This window comes from Limanda limanda, chromosome 2, assembly GCF_963576545.1.
Source record: "Limanda limanda chromosome 2, fLimLim1.1, whole genome shotgun sequence".
In the NCBI taxonomy this organism is placed as follows: Eukaryota; Metazoa; Chordata; class Actinopteri; order Pleuronectiformes; family Pleuronectidae; genus Limanda; species Limanda limanda.
In genome coordinates, this window is record NC_083637.1 from 13,070,260 (window position 1) to 13,085,971 (window position 15,712).

The window sequence follows — 15,712 nt, forward strand, 5'->3', positions numbered from 1 at the left end:
GATTATTTGGCTTGTATATGTTCAGCACGTTTATTTGTGCTACAAAAATAAACTGTATTGATATTATATTGTTATAGTTGTTTCATTTACCCTCGTGAGAACAAACTACAGGTTTTTTAATAGCTCGTATCATCTTCGCATGGATTATTTTTGATTGAGATCAGTGATTCTTCCAGTGTTACAGAACCAAAGCACCTGATGAAGTGATGTTGAGTGTTCGATGCCTCCTCAGTGGGTGATGGCGCAGGGAGTGTCCGCATCACTCTCTCCTCCGTCCTCTGCCTCGCTGGTCACATGCTCGCACTGCTCAACATCACATATGTCAGAGTGATGGACGGATCCAACTCCAGCAGGAACCAGACCAACCCGTTCAACCAGTTCGTGCAGCCGCCGTGGCGAGTGGCGCTCTGGTCCATCGCCTACAGCGTGGTGCTGGCCGTGGCCGTGTTCGGGAACCTGATCGTGATCTGGATCATCCTGGCGCACAAACGCATGAGGACGGTGACCAACTACTTTCTGCTCAACTTGGCTTTCTCCGACGTCTCCATGGCAGCGTTCAACACTTTGATCAACTTCATCTACGCGTCGCACGGGGAGTGGTACTTCGGGGAGGTCTACTGCAAATTCCACAACTTCTTCCCCGTCACCGCGGTGTTCGCCAGCATCTACTCCATGACCGCGATAGCCCTCGACAGGTAACACACCGACATGTGTGTCATGCATTTTATTCTTCATCACTATAATCATTCATTGTTTCTTTTTAATGCTGTTTTATTTATAAAGCACATTTCATACACACATCCAGTTGCTGTATGGGGTCATTCAAAAACACTGACAAAAAAAAAAACAAGCTAAATAACAGGATTAAAAGAGATGAATAAAAGAGGTAACACATATTAAAAGAGGTTGCAGAAATTAAAAGGATATGAAAACTTAACAAGCCGAAAAAGAATCCAAACAAAATAGATAGAAATGTGAAAAATAGATTAAAATAGTAAAGTACGCAGAGATGAGCTTGTGGGTGAAAAGATTCTTAACCTGGTTTTTAAAACAGCAGTAGACGGAGCAAAGACCATCAGGCAGTCGTTGCAGCGCTGTGATAGAACTTACACTTTACAGTAATCTGTTCACCAAATTCAGAAATTAGGATCAGTGTATGTTGCTTAAAGGGTTGATGACTTAGAGCAGTGGTTCCCAAACTAGGGGTCTGGACCCCTTGGCAGGTCGAGCCGCAGAAGGAGGGTCGCAAGTTTACAGAAATCAAATACATTTTAAAAACAATTTTAAAAAGCATTTTTTATACCATAATTGTTACAAAAGTGAACAAATTTTCCTTTATATCTCTCCATTGTTGCTTTCAGACATGCACTGAACCTTCCGTTAGTCTCTGGAGGGGCTGTGAGCATGCAAATGTCCAAGTGAGAGGCTGCAGGTTTTCTGTTGCGTTTCTGCTGAGTTTCTTTGGCCTGCTCCCCCGGTGAACCCTTTGCAGAATGTCCGAATGAGCCGATGTGAGAACACAGCAGGATTCACTGCAAGCGAGTGGGCAGGTCGATGTTGTTTCTAACATGCGACAGATGCAAAAAGGGAAAAAACAAAAAGAATACAAACCTCTCCAGGTAGAAAGGCATGCTGGTGACGATATAGTCTTATATGCACATATGGGCTGTTATGTTCGTGCATTTACTGAAAACTTTTCTATTCTTTGGTGTTTAGTTGCAAAAATTGAACAAATCAGTAGTGATCAGTGAGGATAATGATAAATATGTCTTTGCAGTGCAGGGAATTCAATTTAGAATGGTTTGAAAACTTCCGAAGCTTTGAACTTGGAGTGAGTGGGACACAGTGACCTATCCCACCAGATGCCAGCTGTGATAATGGTCCTGTCTATAAATACAGGTCTTCATTAGGCACAGCAAGCAACTGTTATTTTTCTAAAGTCTCGATTGCCCCTCGCAGGTACATGGCTATAATCCACCCTCTGAAACAGCGTCTGTCGGCAAAGGCCACCATGGGAGTCATCGTCTGTGTCTGGAGTCTGGCCGTGGTCCTCGCCTTCCCCCTCTGCTACTTCTCCACCACCCGAGCTCTGCCTCACAGGACGCTCTGCTACGTGGCCTGGCCCCGCATGGCCGGCGACCCCTTCATGTGAGAACACACCCACACACACACACCCACACACACACACACACACCCACACACACAAATTGACACCTGTCTTTATTCAAGCTCATTTCAGGCTTCAGTATCATTCAATGTGAAATCATGTTTCTTACATTCATCTTTATTTGTGCATCAGCTGATTGTGCATCCTTAAATGGTGCAGAGTTTGGTCATTTACGGATTCATGATTTTTTTTTTATTTGGGGATCTAGAAGAATATGTTAACATGCTGTTATGTTTAAAATACACATTATTTGTCTCATACTGGACACTGCTGACAAAAATGACCAAGATCTTCAAACTATTTAAAAATGTGTCTCAGAAGCGGTGAAGAGGTTTGACTTGTTTAAAAATGATGGATTTCTCTTGGTTTGAATATTTCTGGAAACGTTGTAATGTGTAACTCCAGATCCAGTATATCAGGATACACTGGTGATTTGTCTCCTCACTTGTGCAGGTATCACATCATCGTGACAGTTCTCGTCTACGTGCTGCCCTTAGTGGTGATGAGCATCACTTACACCATCGTGGGGGTGACTCTGTGGGGAGGGGAGATCCCCGGGGACTCGTCGGATAACTATCACGGGCAGCTCCGAGCCAAGCGGAAGGTAAAACCCACATTTATTTAACATATTTACACTTTGTTTGTTTCGTTTTTGGGTTTGGAAGCATTATGTTTTTTATATTTCATTTAGCTGATGCTTTGATCCAAAGCAACTTACAATAAGTTCATTCAACCATGAGGGTACAAACCCAGAACAACAAGAATCAAGTAAGTACAATTAGCTTAAAAAAAGCCAAACTACAAGTGTTACACGTAAGTGCAACTAAACTGAATTTTTTTGACCTCAGGTATTCAAGATGACTAAAGTTAAGTTTCATATCTACTACTTTTACAAACTTATATAAACAGACAACAAACCAATAGAGAAGCTATGAATCCTGAACATTGTGCAGCTCTGATCTGCAGCTATGGAAGCTCTGGTTTGAGTTTCTTGCTGCTGAAGGAGGTTTGACCACATATTAAATTCAAGGGCCTTCGATTTTCCAGCCGCACGCACTGTAAATGTTCACTAAAACCAACAAATTGTTTGTAATGATCCTTATTACACTGTGTTTGCTTGTATCTGGGATTTAAATGAAGATCAGATCTCATTTTATGATAAATGAATGCAAAAATAAGCAGGCTATTCCAAAGCTCACATACTATTTTGCTTGTCCTGGTCATATCTGAGCAGCAGGGACTCTGGTCTACAGCAGCAATAAGGATCCATGTTTAGAAAGCTGCTGTTTGGAGAAGCCTGTCGCACAAACAAGTAAAATCAATTTGATCATTCGTGTGACAAACAACGACGTGCAGAGCTGGTTAATGAAGGAAACTACTATTTTTCTTTTCGCTCTAATTAAATCATTATAATCTGAAAACCACACACATAGAAGCTCTACCATGTTATGTCATGATGCAGCAAAAAACCCTTATCATTCAGCTGCAGCCGAGAAAGAGAGAGAAGCATCGAGCGGCACCTGCTCGAGGGTAGTTTGGCGTCTTCAGCCAGACGACACAGTGTGCTGTAGAGCAGAGGGCTGGGTTCAACAGGGATTAAGGTCATCACAGCTGTCATGACGAGCATCTATCCAGACAGATCTGGGATTAACGCCGTTGAACAACATTTATTGATAAAGGTCACAAATACTGCTGGTTAAAATGACGGATTATTCCGGCATGGCACAAAGATTTCGGCTGCAGAGGTATTCAGTGACAAAAGAGGTTCAGGATGGAAAAAGAAGTTTCGGATTTTTCCCATAAATTGAAGGGGATGAAGTAGGATGAAAAATTTAAACTTCAAAATAAAACTTAACTGGAAAATAGATGTCTGCATTAGATCTACATTTCCATTTTCTTTTGTGCCACAGACACAAGCACGTATTCAGTGCACAGAAATAGAGACGATGGCGGCAGGTGCAGCAACAATCTTGTTATAGGGGTTTCAAAGAAAAAAAATCATCAGAGACCGGAATTGCCGGCGAAATTGAGCCGAGAAACATGAAAGAGAATCGTAAATGTCGGGAAAGCTACGAGACAATGTCGGGCTTGATTCAAGGGGCAGAGGATGACAGGATTCCATCTGGACGGGAGATAAGAGGAGGGTCGCCCTCTCATCACAGTCTCGCACATGAGCTCGGTGGTCTCCCGGACGCCTACTCCCTTTTTAACCCCCCGCAGCTCTGCTTTGTGCTGAAACACACTGATGAGCTCTCTCTCTCTCATCTGCTCTACCTGGAACCTGCTGGGACTGGTGCGTCATCGCTGACCTTTCCCTCTCCTCGGATGGCAGACCTTCTGGACCCGCCGGCCGGAGACGTCATTGTTCTCAGAACGAAGAGAAACAGACAACAAACCCACTTCTTCAGAGACTCTTCATGTACACATAGAGAGCTGCCATGGGTTCTAACTGTGTGTCAGTCAGAGTGTGTTCCTTCTGTTTGTCGATGATTCTTGAGTCGACAGGACGAGATGATGCAGAGAGGAAGGCAATATGAAAAATATTGGTCATATATATGCAAAAACTACTGAACCGATTTCCATGAACGATTTTGTGAAGGGATGGGGCGTGACCCAAGGAATAACCCATTACATTTTTGGAGTAGATCTTGATAGAACCATGAGTTTGTTGGTCACATGGTGAAATAGAGCTTCAGCCCGAGGGGAGGTGTGCTCTCTCTTTGAGTGCCCGTCTGGTTTTATTTATAATTTATCAAACTAGAATGCTCCTGTCAAGAGCGCAAAGCTCCGCCAAGGCCAAATGATCAGCTCAGCGCTATCGTTGGACTTTGGCGTGATGACGTTTGCGTTTCTCCCTCTCTCTCTTGCAGGTGGTGAAGATGATGATCATTGTGGTGGTGACCTTTGCCCTCTGCTGGCTCCCCTATCACGTCTACTTCATCGTGACGGGTCTCAACAAGCGTCTGAGCAAGTGGAAGAACATCCAGCAGGTGTACCTGTCGGTGCTGTGGCTGGCGATGAGCTCCACCATGTACAACCCAATCATCTACTGCTGCCTCAACAGCAGGTGGGTACAAATATGGCCAACCCCCCCCAAAAAAAACACATGTAAGTACAGTACACGATACACAACAGCGTAGTTAACGGGTTTGATTTTGGCTGCAGGTTTCGGGCCGGTTTCAAGCATGTGTTCCGCTGGTGTCCCTTTGTCCACGTCTCGAGCTACGATGAGCTGGAGCTCCGAAACACGAGACTGAGACCTGGTTACCAGAGCAGCATGTGCACCCTCTCACGGGGCGACACAAGCATCCTCGGCAAAGACAAGAGTGTTTATTGTCATGGAAACAGGTCAAGAAGACTGAACTCTGAGGCCAATAATAAAGACAGTTAACTGTAAGGTTAGCTTTATCCAGCTGAATGTCCACAGGGCTGTTCATGTTGATAAATGCAGATTGTAGAGTTTTTTGTTGCTGTTTACTTATAGAGATGTGAGCTATTGGGATGGGCTGTGCTCCAGTAGGGGGCGAAGATGTTTTTGAGCACATTTAATTAAAAAAAATGTCTTAAAAAAAGTTTTATACTGTTGCTCTTAGGGAACTTTAACCAAACCCAATATATCAATGTGTTTATTTCAGAATTTAGTGTTGAATGTCTTTTAAATTGTAAAATGCTGCTTTTGATAAATTTGCAATCTTATTTTGTTGCTATAGTGTATCCTAACGTGTAGTTGGACAAATTCAGCAAAATCAAAAAAAGATGAGTTCTACTAGTCAGTAAGTAATTAATGTATACGTGGATTCGAAACGGTAGTATTACTAGAAAGTGTTTCATGAAGACATTTGTTGCTAAATGCCTTCGACTTTGTGCTGTACTTCTTTGGGTCTGATTCATTTTGTTTTTAGTCATTAAATAATATTGACGCTTTGGTCAAACATGGTTGATGGTTAGAGCCATGGTATTTTAAATGATTACATTATATTTGTATGTTTTTATTTATTATTATACATTTTAAATGGAGATTCTTTGTCAGCATCATGAACTTTAAGCTGCACTATCGTCACGTTATCCTTGCATGCTATTACATAACTTGGTACTTGATGGATTTATTAAATGTTATACTCACTGTTGACATACTGTATATTTAATCCCATCAGACCACGATTCAGTGATTTCATCCAGCAGTGACGCTCTAACAACACTGAAGCCCTTAAATCTTTTCCAGTGACACTGAAATGAAATGCAGCTTGTTGCATTTTATGACCAAATGTAAATTCACCAGTGCTCGCTCCTGTTTTTGTTAGTTGGAAAAAGCCTGTGCCATCTTTCAATGTGCTCAAATTATGCTTTACTGTGTGTATCTGTGGATTTTTGTACAAAATAAATGTGCCTTTATATTCAGACATTTGATGCAAACTCGAACACACGGACTAAAATGATCTGTGTTGTTTACGCTGAATTTTGTTGCTATAAGATGTGAAAATAACTCTAGATCAGAACATGTTTATATTGGTCATTCTGTAATATTGTTGGACCTGTTTATTGTAACATGAAAGGAGCAGCTTACTGGCTCTGCCCCCTTTCTCTCAATCAGTCCAAATAAAGCAAGACGAGGGGAGTTCAACCAGTTTATTTCAACTCATACGACTAAAAGCTCCTGTTATCAACTGAGACTGCCTCTGTTGGAGCATCCTGGTGAGGTGAGAGCTCATCTTTTTAACGTGCGTACACTGATAAAAGCATAAAAAACAAACACATCGATAAAAATAAACTAGACTATCTTTGAATTACTAAAGTAAGCATTGGGGTTAGGGCTATAAACAAAGCAGGGTTTTAATTCAAAACCATAGTATGTATATAAAGATGGATGACATGACCGCTTCACCTCGAAAGGGAGGCCAAAACATCTGTATCGCCTCCTGGTGGCTATACTAAACTCAGTATAAGTACAAGTGGAATACATTGTTCTCAAAGTTGTTTTCTGTCATTCTTTATCACTATAAAAGAAAATACTGTCTTTAAAACCATGTTCATCAAGATTTTGACATTTAAAAAAAAAATTGTTCCATTGGCACAAAAATGTCCGAAAGTGTTGATGTTCGGTATAGGCAACGACATCTTTCCATGGTTTCTCTTGGCGAGGGCTGTTCAAGTGGTAATTTTTCCAGTCTGGTTGTAATTACTTATTTGTTTCTATAAAAATGGGGTTAAATGTCATGATAGATGGCTGAGACTGATTTGCGATTGCTCAATTGTGTGTATTAGCGGGACCTCGATACCACAGCTCCACTCGTCAATCACTTCTGTGTCTGGCTCCACACCAGTGTGAGAGGAATCTGAAATACTTGGGCTTTGGACAACAGGAGGACATATCATACATCTTTATTACACAATCAATGATTTAAATGTGGATTAAAAGTGATTTAAAAAGCAATGAGACAATGTTTTGGCAGCTTGCAACATCTTAATTGCATTACAGCAAAACAGTTGTTCATTGTTCAACTGTAAATTCGAAGCAGTATTTTGCAGTTTAATGACTGGTCTGAGATTTCTTTTACTCAACTAAAGAAGGAAAGAGACAAAAGCACCAACACAAGCCACACATGGGTGGAGACGACAGCTGGAGACCTATGAGACAAAGAGAGATAAATATGTTTAGTTGGTCATACATGAACATTCATACATTGAAGTTCTAAAAAGAAGATTTTGAGAAAACAAGTTTAACATCAAATATTTAATTGACAACTAATCAGCTCTGTTGACAAATGTTACAGAGAGATTTTCTTTCTATTTCCATTTTCTCAGTTCTTCATCTGACACAAAAGACTGACAGCTTGCAACCACTATGTAGCGGAGTTGGTACAAGGAAAGCACATAAGGTCGTAGACTTTTTGACTTTATTATATATACCTGATACCAAACAATTCTTAGAGGTTAGGGTTCGTAGGTTGTGCGTTCAGCTTCTATGATATTAACTTTCTAAGATAACACCGACAATTTACAAGAATGCACATGACATTGAGAAACATACTTGAGTTCAATAAGAATCTGTCTCTTACCGTGAGAAGAGGTCGCAGTTGTGCGAGCCCTGCTGACCTGAGGCCTTTAAGACGATCTCAATGTACTTCTCATCGTCATAAGTTTTGCTAGTTACGTTCTCCACTGTGAACTCTTCAGCTGGACTCAACAAGGCAGTGTCTGGTTGCTTACTACAAATGTTCTCCCCCACTGTGACAAAGAAGCAAGACGTGATGTTCAAAATCACAGCGCCTTCCAAATCATCATGTTTCGTTAGCTCACTGAAGCTCAACTCGGCCAAGGTGAACCTCCCCAGTCTCACTTTTGAACCGACTTGTGCCGTGACTTTTTTCTCTGGGTAAACATACACACTCTTGCAAGTCTGTGGCTTCTGCAGCACCATGTAATCCATGAGCAGGAAGTGGAGCGACTTGAAATTGAAGTTGTTCTCGTAGGTGCTAGCGTTCACGCCCATGGTCTCCACTTGGCTGTTAAAGGCTCCTCTAAAGTCTGAATCACCATTGACATATGCCCCCAGTGCAGCAGTATGTTCTTTGGTTTTTCCTGGGATCAGCTTGGAACACTTGGTGCTGTCGCTCCATGCTGTCTGGAAACCCGCAGTGAGGTTCAGCTCTTGTATTAACAGGCCTGAATGGATTAACTTTTCCATGGCCTCCTTACTGCATTTATCATACAGGTAGTCCACAGCATCCGGGGCCATGTCCAGTTTTTTCGGATCCTCTGCTGCCACCTTTATTTGAATACAGAAATTAAAATACTGTTGAGAGGGGAATATTTGATACATATAACATCAAAACAATCAACTGTTATTTGTACGGTAAAGAATACTTACGCTGCAGTAGAGGGCTGTGAAAACAACTGCAGCAAGAAGCACTTTCCGTCTGTGCCACATTTTAAAGGGCTTCCTCTCGTCTGTGTACGTCCACACACAGACTGTTGCCTGCACCAGAAATCAGAGAGAAGCTGTTCAGGACCCAACTTGAATAAAATGTCTGAGTCAGGATTGGATGGTCTTGTTAGTTCCTCCTAATGCTTTCCTTGTTTAGACAAGTCGTCAATCTCTCAAGAACAGTTATCTTTTCCCCTCCGAATACAGCAACCCCCACCCGGCACCAGATAAGACAAACTGTAACTGAAGAGTCAACGCTAAAATGAAAAACAGATGTTGAAAATGCTGGCAAGCACATACCTTAAGTCAGGAGATTTAATTTCTGGTAGCAGTGAAAATAAAATCAAGTCCATGCACTGAAAACTGCAGGAGTGTGATGATCCTACGCAGATCAAATTACTGGGAAGTGGGAAAAAAATACTTATCTCAGCAGGCAGCTCCTTCTCCTTTCCTGAGGAAGGAAAACTCAACTTCCCCATGACATCTACTTACTTGTTCTACTGCAGCTTTTTTTTTTTTTTTCATTCCAGATTGTGATGTGTTAACAAACTTGGTTGTTTTCTCGGGATGTTTCTGAAAATACAGGTTCATCCTTTTTGCTAATATTGTAGGACCCCCAATAAACACAGCAGCCAGACTCCAAACCAAATCTAGAATATATTACTATGTTTTTAGCTTCCAGTAAAGTTGAGATTTGTTTGAAAGATTTAATTTCTGACTTTTAAACTCCATTCTGGACTTGCACCTAAGTACATTTTGGATCTTTTGACAACATATCTAACCTCTGGTCCCCCCCAGCCACCTAGTCCTGATCTCAAAGACTGTTGTAATCAATTCGCGTTCAAATCTTCTTTTTAATATTTTCTCTTTTTTTGCTGTATGACCTTCAAATGGCCTGTTTCTTACTGTCATTAAGTACAGAAGGAATGCAGAAGTCTTTTGCTTCATGTGAGAAAAAAAAGCTCCTTTTACATTAAGACATTACTGTTACGACCCTAGCTTGTAGAGGAAAAGGGAAGTGCGTTCACCCGTGGGAGTAGTTAGATTTTAAAGAAATAAAAGACTTCTCACTGTGAGGAGGTCACAGACGTTATCACCCTAGCTCGTAGAGGAAAAGGGAAGAACACTATAGATTACCTTATTTCCACTAGCAACTGCAACTGGTGTATGTACTTCCCTTTTCCTCTACGAGCTCGGGTCGTAACATAACACCTCTCGCAGGCTACTTAACATAAATACACACAGAAATGACATATCCCCAGGAGGGAGCCTGGCAGCCGTAACAATTACAGACAAATAATTTGATGCCCATCCTGTTTTCAACAGCTTATTAAGTGAAATAACTTTCCTTACTGTCCAAACACTGACCTGAAGAATGTGTTTTCTTGGGTGTTCCCTGGAAATAAGGCTTATTATAACCACCGCCCGTTCTGTGGCCTCCTCACTTCCTTCCTTCCTTCTTCACTGACACATTTTTTCCAGGCTGTAGGTGAATCATCATGTGAAGACTGGCATGGCCTACTTTGACAGTTTCTCTGTTGTTGATTATAATTTGAATTGGATCAGAAAAAATAAACTACAGTGTAATAGGAGTACATATATGCACAAGTATATTTACCTATTAGGGAAGAATGTGAGGATTCGTATTGTTCACCTTCAGTGTTCACTTCAGGGCAAACGGGGGATTTCATTGTCTTTCTGTACATAGTCTTATATATATTTATATATTATTTTTTTCTGACTTTGTTTTTAACTCAACTGTCATTGTGGTGGTGGGGTTTTATTTTGAAAAACACAACCGGAAGTACGCCTCCTGTGTGATCGGTGCTGATCCGGCACGTTGTGTGTTTTGGTTATGGTTCAGTCACACTTTGTAACGAGTGATCAACCCTGTAGGAATAACACTACAGTCAGTTTTATCTTTGTTGTAGATAACGGATACCGTTTAATTACGGAAAATAGCGCCGTTTCCGGTTCCAGGCGGCGCCAAAATAGAAAATGGACGCTGGTGACAGAAGCGTGTGTTTGTTTTGACAGTTCGACTCAGAGAGAAACGTCCCGGACTGTTGTGTTGTGAACTAATGGTGAGTAATGGCCGACTGGGTCCTGCTGACAGCCACAGTAGAGTCACTGCTGCTGAGTTAGAGTTTGGGTTTGTGTTACAGGAGGAGAAGCCTGTTCCTTCACTGAACTGTGTCAGGGGAACAAAGTTGTTAATAACAATCCTAATGTGATTGTGTCACATGAAGCTGTAAACAACCTGGTGACGTGTCAATGTTTTTGTTGTGGTTCTTATTTACGGTGGCCAAGATGTCTCACACTTCGGAAAGCAATAATAACAGTAATCCTACAAATGCCACAACAAAACAAGAGTACAAATGTCACGACACAGCTGCAAAAGTCGCTACACAACTCTGTCAGTGCAAAGGAACTTCAGGTGGGTGTAGGGCAGAAAGTTGTGGTGTTGGGGGACTGCTCACACTGTGTGTTGTTGATGCACAACCTCATCTGCATGGAAGAGTCACTAGAAGGAAATTTCCCCTGCAACCTCATCACAAAAGTCTGCAAAGCAAGGAAACAAGTTTTTGGGACACAAAGTTAGGTTGGAAGATGAAGAGGAGCAGCATGTGATGAGAACACCAGCTTGCCAACTAAGAACCTGTGGCAGGAAATCCGCTTTGGCGTTGTTTCGTGGCAGCCGGTTGGCAGGGACAGAAGAATGGATTCCACTAATCTCAGCGAATTCTTTCATTTTAAGAATCCAGCAGTCAGTCAAGAAACTGAGTTTATTAAGTTAACAAACATGGAGTTGGATCCCAAAATCTGAAAACTCCTTTTTTTCGGTGAGGGTAGAAACACAGACTTATATGATCGGTTATTTTTTTCAGGTGGGAGAATGACAGGACGATCACGGCTCATCCATCCATTCTGAGAGTTGCTCAACTGTCTTCAACCGACTCTCTGAGTTTCTCCCAGCTCCGGGACGCGGCAGCTGACCTCTGACCTGCAGGATGAGTAAGTGGGGAGAGCGGCTGAAGAAGGTCGAGCAGCTCGCTCAGTCATTCCAGCACAAACCTCTCTCCGCTCCCTACAAACCTCGACTGTGGCCGTGCCAGCCCTCGTCTGTCTGGAAGCTCTTCCCACGTCAAAGTCTGGCCATCGGCTTGGCTCAGAGCTGCAAAGAGGTAACTGGACACACTGGTGATGATACTGGGCACACTGGTCTGTCTCATCCCTCCGATGCTTGACCCTGTTGTAGAAGTTTTTTTCTGTCTTATCAGGAAATCATCTCACTTTGGTACATTGCTGTTTTTCCAGGCTGTTCATGTTTTTGCACTTGAAAAAGAAAAGTCAGGTCAGGGTCAGAGGATCTACCTGGTTACCAGTTACACTGAGCTGTGGCATTACTACAGGTGAATAGAAGCTTCACTCTGCAAAATCAGATGTGCCTTCTTTCGTGTTCTGTGCCTTAATGGGGATTTTCCCATTATTTCTTCAGGACCTACCCTCAGTCCTTGATGCACTGCTATGAGGTGATTCCAGAGGGCGCCGTTTGTAAGCTTTACTTTGACCTGGAGTTCCACAAGCCCTCAAACAAAGGGGCTGATGGGAAAACTATGGTGTCTTCTCTCATCCAGGTTGGGTTTCGTTCTTTCAACATCAACCTACTTTCTGTTTTTATTGAGCAGCTTGTTATACATATAGATCATGATTTAGTTGTTTAGTTTCTGAGTTATGAGGCCAAAGGACGAGTCATTTAATCTAGTGATTATTGATAATTCATTAAGTCTATAAAATGTCCGAAATTTATCAAACACTTTTAAAATAATAATTATATATTGAAGAAAGATCTCGATAGATATCATTTTCTGTATCTTGTTACTCCAGGGTGTCTGTATATTTATGACCTGTTTACATTTGTTTGTCCATAGTTTGTCTGTAACAAACTGGTGGAGGTTTACGGGCTTGAATGCTCTGTAAAGAACGTCCTCACTCTTGAGTCCAGCACCGAGGAGAAGTTCAGTCAACATCTCATCTTCAATCTGCAAAACGCAGTCTTTAAAGACAACATACATGTTGGTATGTTCCAAGACACATGGAGGCAACCACAAAAAGGTTTTTTAAATTTGTATCTTATTCATATATTCTGTCATTGTGCTTTAGGTCGGTTTATCCACGCAGCTCTTCAACCAGTCCTGATCAAAGCCAGACATGGAGGTTGCCTGGATGGTGGGATTTATCCGGAGGCAGAAAACGGTGAAACACGGTTCGTTTTCTTTAGGACTGTGATGCACACATTTTGACCTCCGTCCTCATCATCTCTAAATCACTGATATTCTGACACAGAACACGTGTTGTCCCTGAGGGGAAAGCAGAAGAAATGGATAAGGTCGCCGAAAGTCCTCAGACCAAGAGACGGAAGCAGGAAGAGACAGACCTGAGTTTCCTGAAGGTGAAAAACAAGGACGGCCAGGACTGTCTCTTTGTTGATCTTGGTAAGACAAACCACTTTAGAAATCATTCTTTGTGATCCTTACTAGTATTTACACATGGACTTTATTTGCAATGTCTTTAATTAAGGTGTCTACACCAAGAACAGAAATTTCCGCCTTTACAAGTCATCAAAACTGGGAAAGAACGCTGCCTTCACTGTGGCAGACAACAACCAGTTTACTGCCAAACAGAAGAAGGGGATCTCCTCTGAGGAAAGTGTGTTCTTGGCGTCCTTGGTCTGTAACGTGAGGTACACTGGAGCACTCTGACACTCACTGATGTAAATGTAAGAATCATGAAACCACAGCACCAGAGCTTATTTCTGAATATCATCAGTTTCACAGGTCAGAGGATTCTCTCGTGGGACGTCCCAGAAACAAAGACATCAACGACCCAGAGACCTCAGCAGGGATCAGCCACTAATCCAGGTAACAGTGAATAGAAAACAAAGGATTCCTTGAAATATTTCAAAACATTTTACCTTGATATTTAACATATATATATATATTACATTTAAATGTATTTAACTTTTTTTTTAATTAATTCTTTACAGAATCACTTTCGGGTTCCCTGACATCCCCTCACCAAGAAGTGGACAACTTTGTCTCGACCCTGGTTAGAAAGGACGGTATTCAAGGAAGTAAGTGTTTGGGTTGATACAGGAAGTGTTTTCTATCTCATGTATGAAAAACCGGAACAATTACTGTTTATTTTGTTATCATTTTTCTTGGACAAAATGACAACATAAATAGATTTTTTTGAATAATCTTCCCAATTTTATTTTATTTTGTTTTATTTTTTTACATTTTGTTTTAAAAGCATTGGTGTGTTGTAGTTGTTAGTAAACAAAGGATTATCTTAAATTAAATTACAGTTTTTCTTCCTCGTAAATTAATTTTATGCAAATAACCTCACAATAAAACAATATAGTATATGGTCCAAATTACTGTCTTATTTCTCTTGTCACATATTATCCAGCCCCTTGTTTTTAATGTTTATTTATCTTGGACAATGCAAAGGATGATATCACCAGTTCCTCTTGTTTACCTCCACAGGCATCAGGCGATGGAACTACTTTGTCGCAGAACAACTGCTCGTCTACGACATTGTCAAATACCGCTGGTGTGAAAATGTGGGAAGGTTTCATAAAAGCAACAACATAATGTACGTGCATTGTCTCATGTTACACGTTTCTTTGAGTTTGCTTCCCCGGCCTCATGTGGTCTCATCCCCCTCTGTAGGATTGTTGTGGATCTCAAAGAGGAAGCGTGGTACCAGAAGTGTCACGACCCCGACTGCAGGAACTTCAGATCCTCAAGTAGGTTATCAACCTCCAAAGCTGCTCCTCTTAGTTCTCATATTAAAATAAGTTAAGGGCACATTATAGTAATTGCAGAATTGTGGTAACACCACCTGAACATTTCTCCTGTTGCAGGTTACCCTCTGCCACAGGAGATCTGCGTGAGCTACATCATGACACTGGTTTGTTTGCGTCTCCTCAATCCAGACAGGAAACTCTGTTGTGTGTTTATGTTCAAATACAAATCGTCTTCAACGTATGATCTCGTCTCTCGTTCACTGACAGGACGATGAGGACCAGGCTTACTTAATGGACGACGCTGGAAACATCGAGCCCAGCCAGGCAACAAACCAGACCCAGCAGAGGACAGCGTGTCCACAGGAAGAACCAGCTGACGTGTGGGGAGACGGAACGGACGAGCAGGATTATTTAAAGAGCTTGGACGACTTTGAACAAACCAGTGCGGAGATCTCTGATCAGCTGCTGCTCAGTTGCATGGGAGAGTTTGATTCCCAGTAGAAGGTAACAGGTTATATTGCACTGGCTGTAAAGCATCACACATACGGTTTTATTCGCTGTACTCCATGTAAGGTTTCAAAAAAACATTCTAAATGTTTTAGCAACATATTTGTAAGAAAGTTTATAAATATATTTTCTATCAACTGCAGCTCTCCCTGTAGGCACATACAAGTGGAGCTGCTGTATTTTAAGATGGTGAATGACCTTTTTGTAATTAAACTAAAAAATTAGGAATTAAATGTTTATATGCTGTTTTACTTAAGATGTACATATTTAACGCACTTTGTCATTTGCAATAAACAGTTTT

At 41.5% G+C, this 15,712-nt stretch overlaps 3 protein-coding genes across 5 annotated transcripts; 2 read left to right on the forward strand and 1 right to left on the reverse strand.

Annotated features, from left to right (window-relative positions):
* Positions 1-330: 330 nt before the first annotated feature.
* tacr3l (tachykinin receptor 3-like) lies at positions 331-6,567 on the forward strand. Of its 2 annotated transcripts, none has more exons than XM_061086014.1 (5): positions 331-695; positions 1,960-2,148; positions 2,621-2,771; positions 5,038-5,234; positions 5,333-6,567. In XM_061086014.1, exons 1-5 carry the CDS (start codon positions 331-333, stop codon positions 5,556-5,558), a joined length of 1,128 nt encoding a protein of 375 aa, XP_060941997.1. In that variant the 3' UTR covers positions 5,559-6,567. The 2 variants fall into 2 exon arrangements, with proteins under 2 accessions (XP_060941997.1, XP_060942002.1); XM_061086019.1 differs by having other exon boundaries at positions 478-695; positions 1,960-2,135; positions 2,587-2,771.
* Positions 6,568-6,779: 212 nt separating this feature from the next.
* On the reverse strand, positions 6,780-10,522 carry si:ch211-145b13.6 (GPI-linked NAD(P)(+)--arginine ADP-ribosyltransferase 1). 2 transcript variants are annotated; one of them, XM_061086038.1, is made up of 4 exons: positions 10,461-10,522; positions 9,036-9,143; positions 8,224-8,933; positions 6,780-7,792 (listed from the first exon to the last, which is right to left on the reverse strand). In XM_061086038.1, the coding sequence occupies exons 2-4, from the start codon at positions 9,093-9,095 to the stop codon at positions 7,723-7,725; spliced, it is 840 nt and encodes a 279-aa protein (XP_060942021.1). In that variant the 5' UTR covers positions 9,096-9,143; positions 10,461-10,522; the 3' UTR covers positions 6,780-7,722. The 2 variants fall into 2 exon arrangements, with proteins under 2 accessions (XP_060942021.1, XP_060942012.1); XM_061086029.1 differs by lacking the exon at positions 10,461-10,522 and adding an exon at positions 9,393-9,483.
* Positions 10,523-10,946: 424 nt separating this feature from the next.
* primpol (primase and polymerase (DNA-directed)) lies at positions 10,947-15,710 on the forward strand. The gene is made up of 14 exons (XM_061082663.1): positions 10,947-11,176; positions 11,981-12,277; positions 12,411-12,505; positions 12,592-12,730; positions 13,025-13,172; positions 13,257-13,359; positions 13,440-13,588; positions 13,674-13,836; positions 13,923-14,014; positions 14,140-14,226; positions 14,642-14,750; positions 14,828-14,904; positions 15,022-15,068; positions 15,172-15,710. Exons 2-14 carry the CDS (start codon positions 12,104-12,106, stop codon positions 15,403-15,405), a joined length of 1,617 nt encoding a protein of 538 aa, XP_060938646.1. The 5' UTR covers positions 10,947-11,176; positions 11,981-12,103; the 3' UTR covers positions 15,406-15,710.
* Positions 15,711-15,712: the final 2 nt, after the last annotated feature.

Bases quoted from the DNA above. Each gene is read 5' to 3' on its own strand.
- tacr3l (XM_061086014.1), top strand. From the start codon at position 331: ATGGACGGATCCAACTCCAGCAGGAACCAGACCAACCCGTTCAACCAG. The intron at 2,772-5,037 runs GTAAAACCCACA...TCTCTCTTGCAG, and splicing joins AGCTCCGAGCCAAGCGGAAG to GTGGTGAAGATGATGATCAT. The intron at 5,235-5,332 runs GTGGGTACAAAT...TTTTGGCTGCAG, and splicing joins TACTGCTGCCTCAACAGCAG to GTTTCGGGCCGGTTTCAAGC.
- primpol (XM_061082663.1), top strand. From the start codon at position 12,104: ATGAGTAAGTGGGGAGAGCGGCTGAAGAAGGTCGAGCAGCTCGCTCAG. The intron at 13,837-13,922 runs GTACACTGGAGC...GAATATCATCAG, and splicing joins TCCTTGGTCTGTAACGTGAG to TTTCACAGGTCAGAGGATTC. The intron at 14,905-15,021 runs GTAGGTTATCAA...CTCCTGTTGCAG, and splicing joins CAGGAACTTCAGATCCTCAA to GTTACCCTCTGCCACAGGAG.
- si:ch211-145b13.6 (XM_061086038.1), bottom strand. From the start codon at position 9,095: ATGTGGCACAGACGGAAAGTGCTTCTTGCTGCAGTTGTTTTCACAGCC. The intron at 8,934-9,035 runs GTAAGTATTCTT...ATTCAAATAAAG, and splicing joins TCACAGCCCTCTACTGCAGC to GTGGCAGCAGAGGATCCGAA. The intron at 7,793-8,223 runs GTAAGAGACAGA...TTTGTCTCATAG, and splicing joins AACTGCGACCTCTTCTCACG to GTCTCCAGCTGTCGTCTCCA.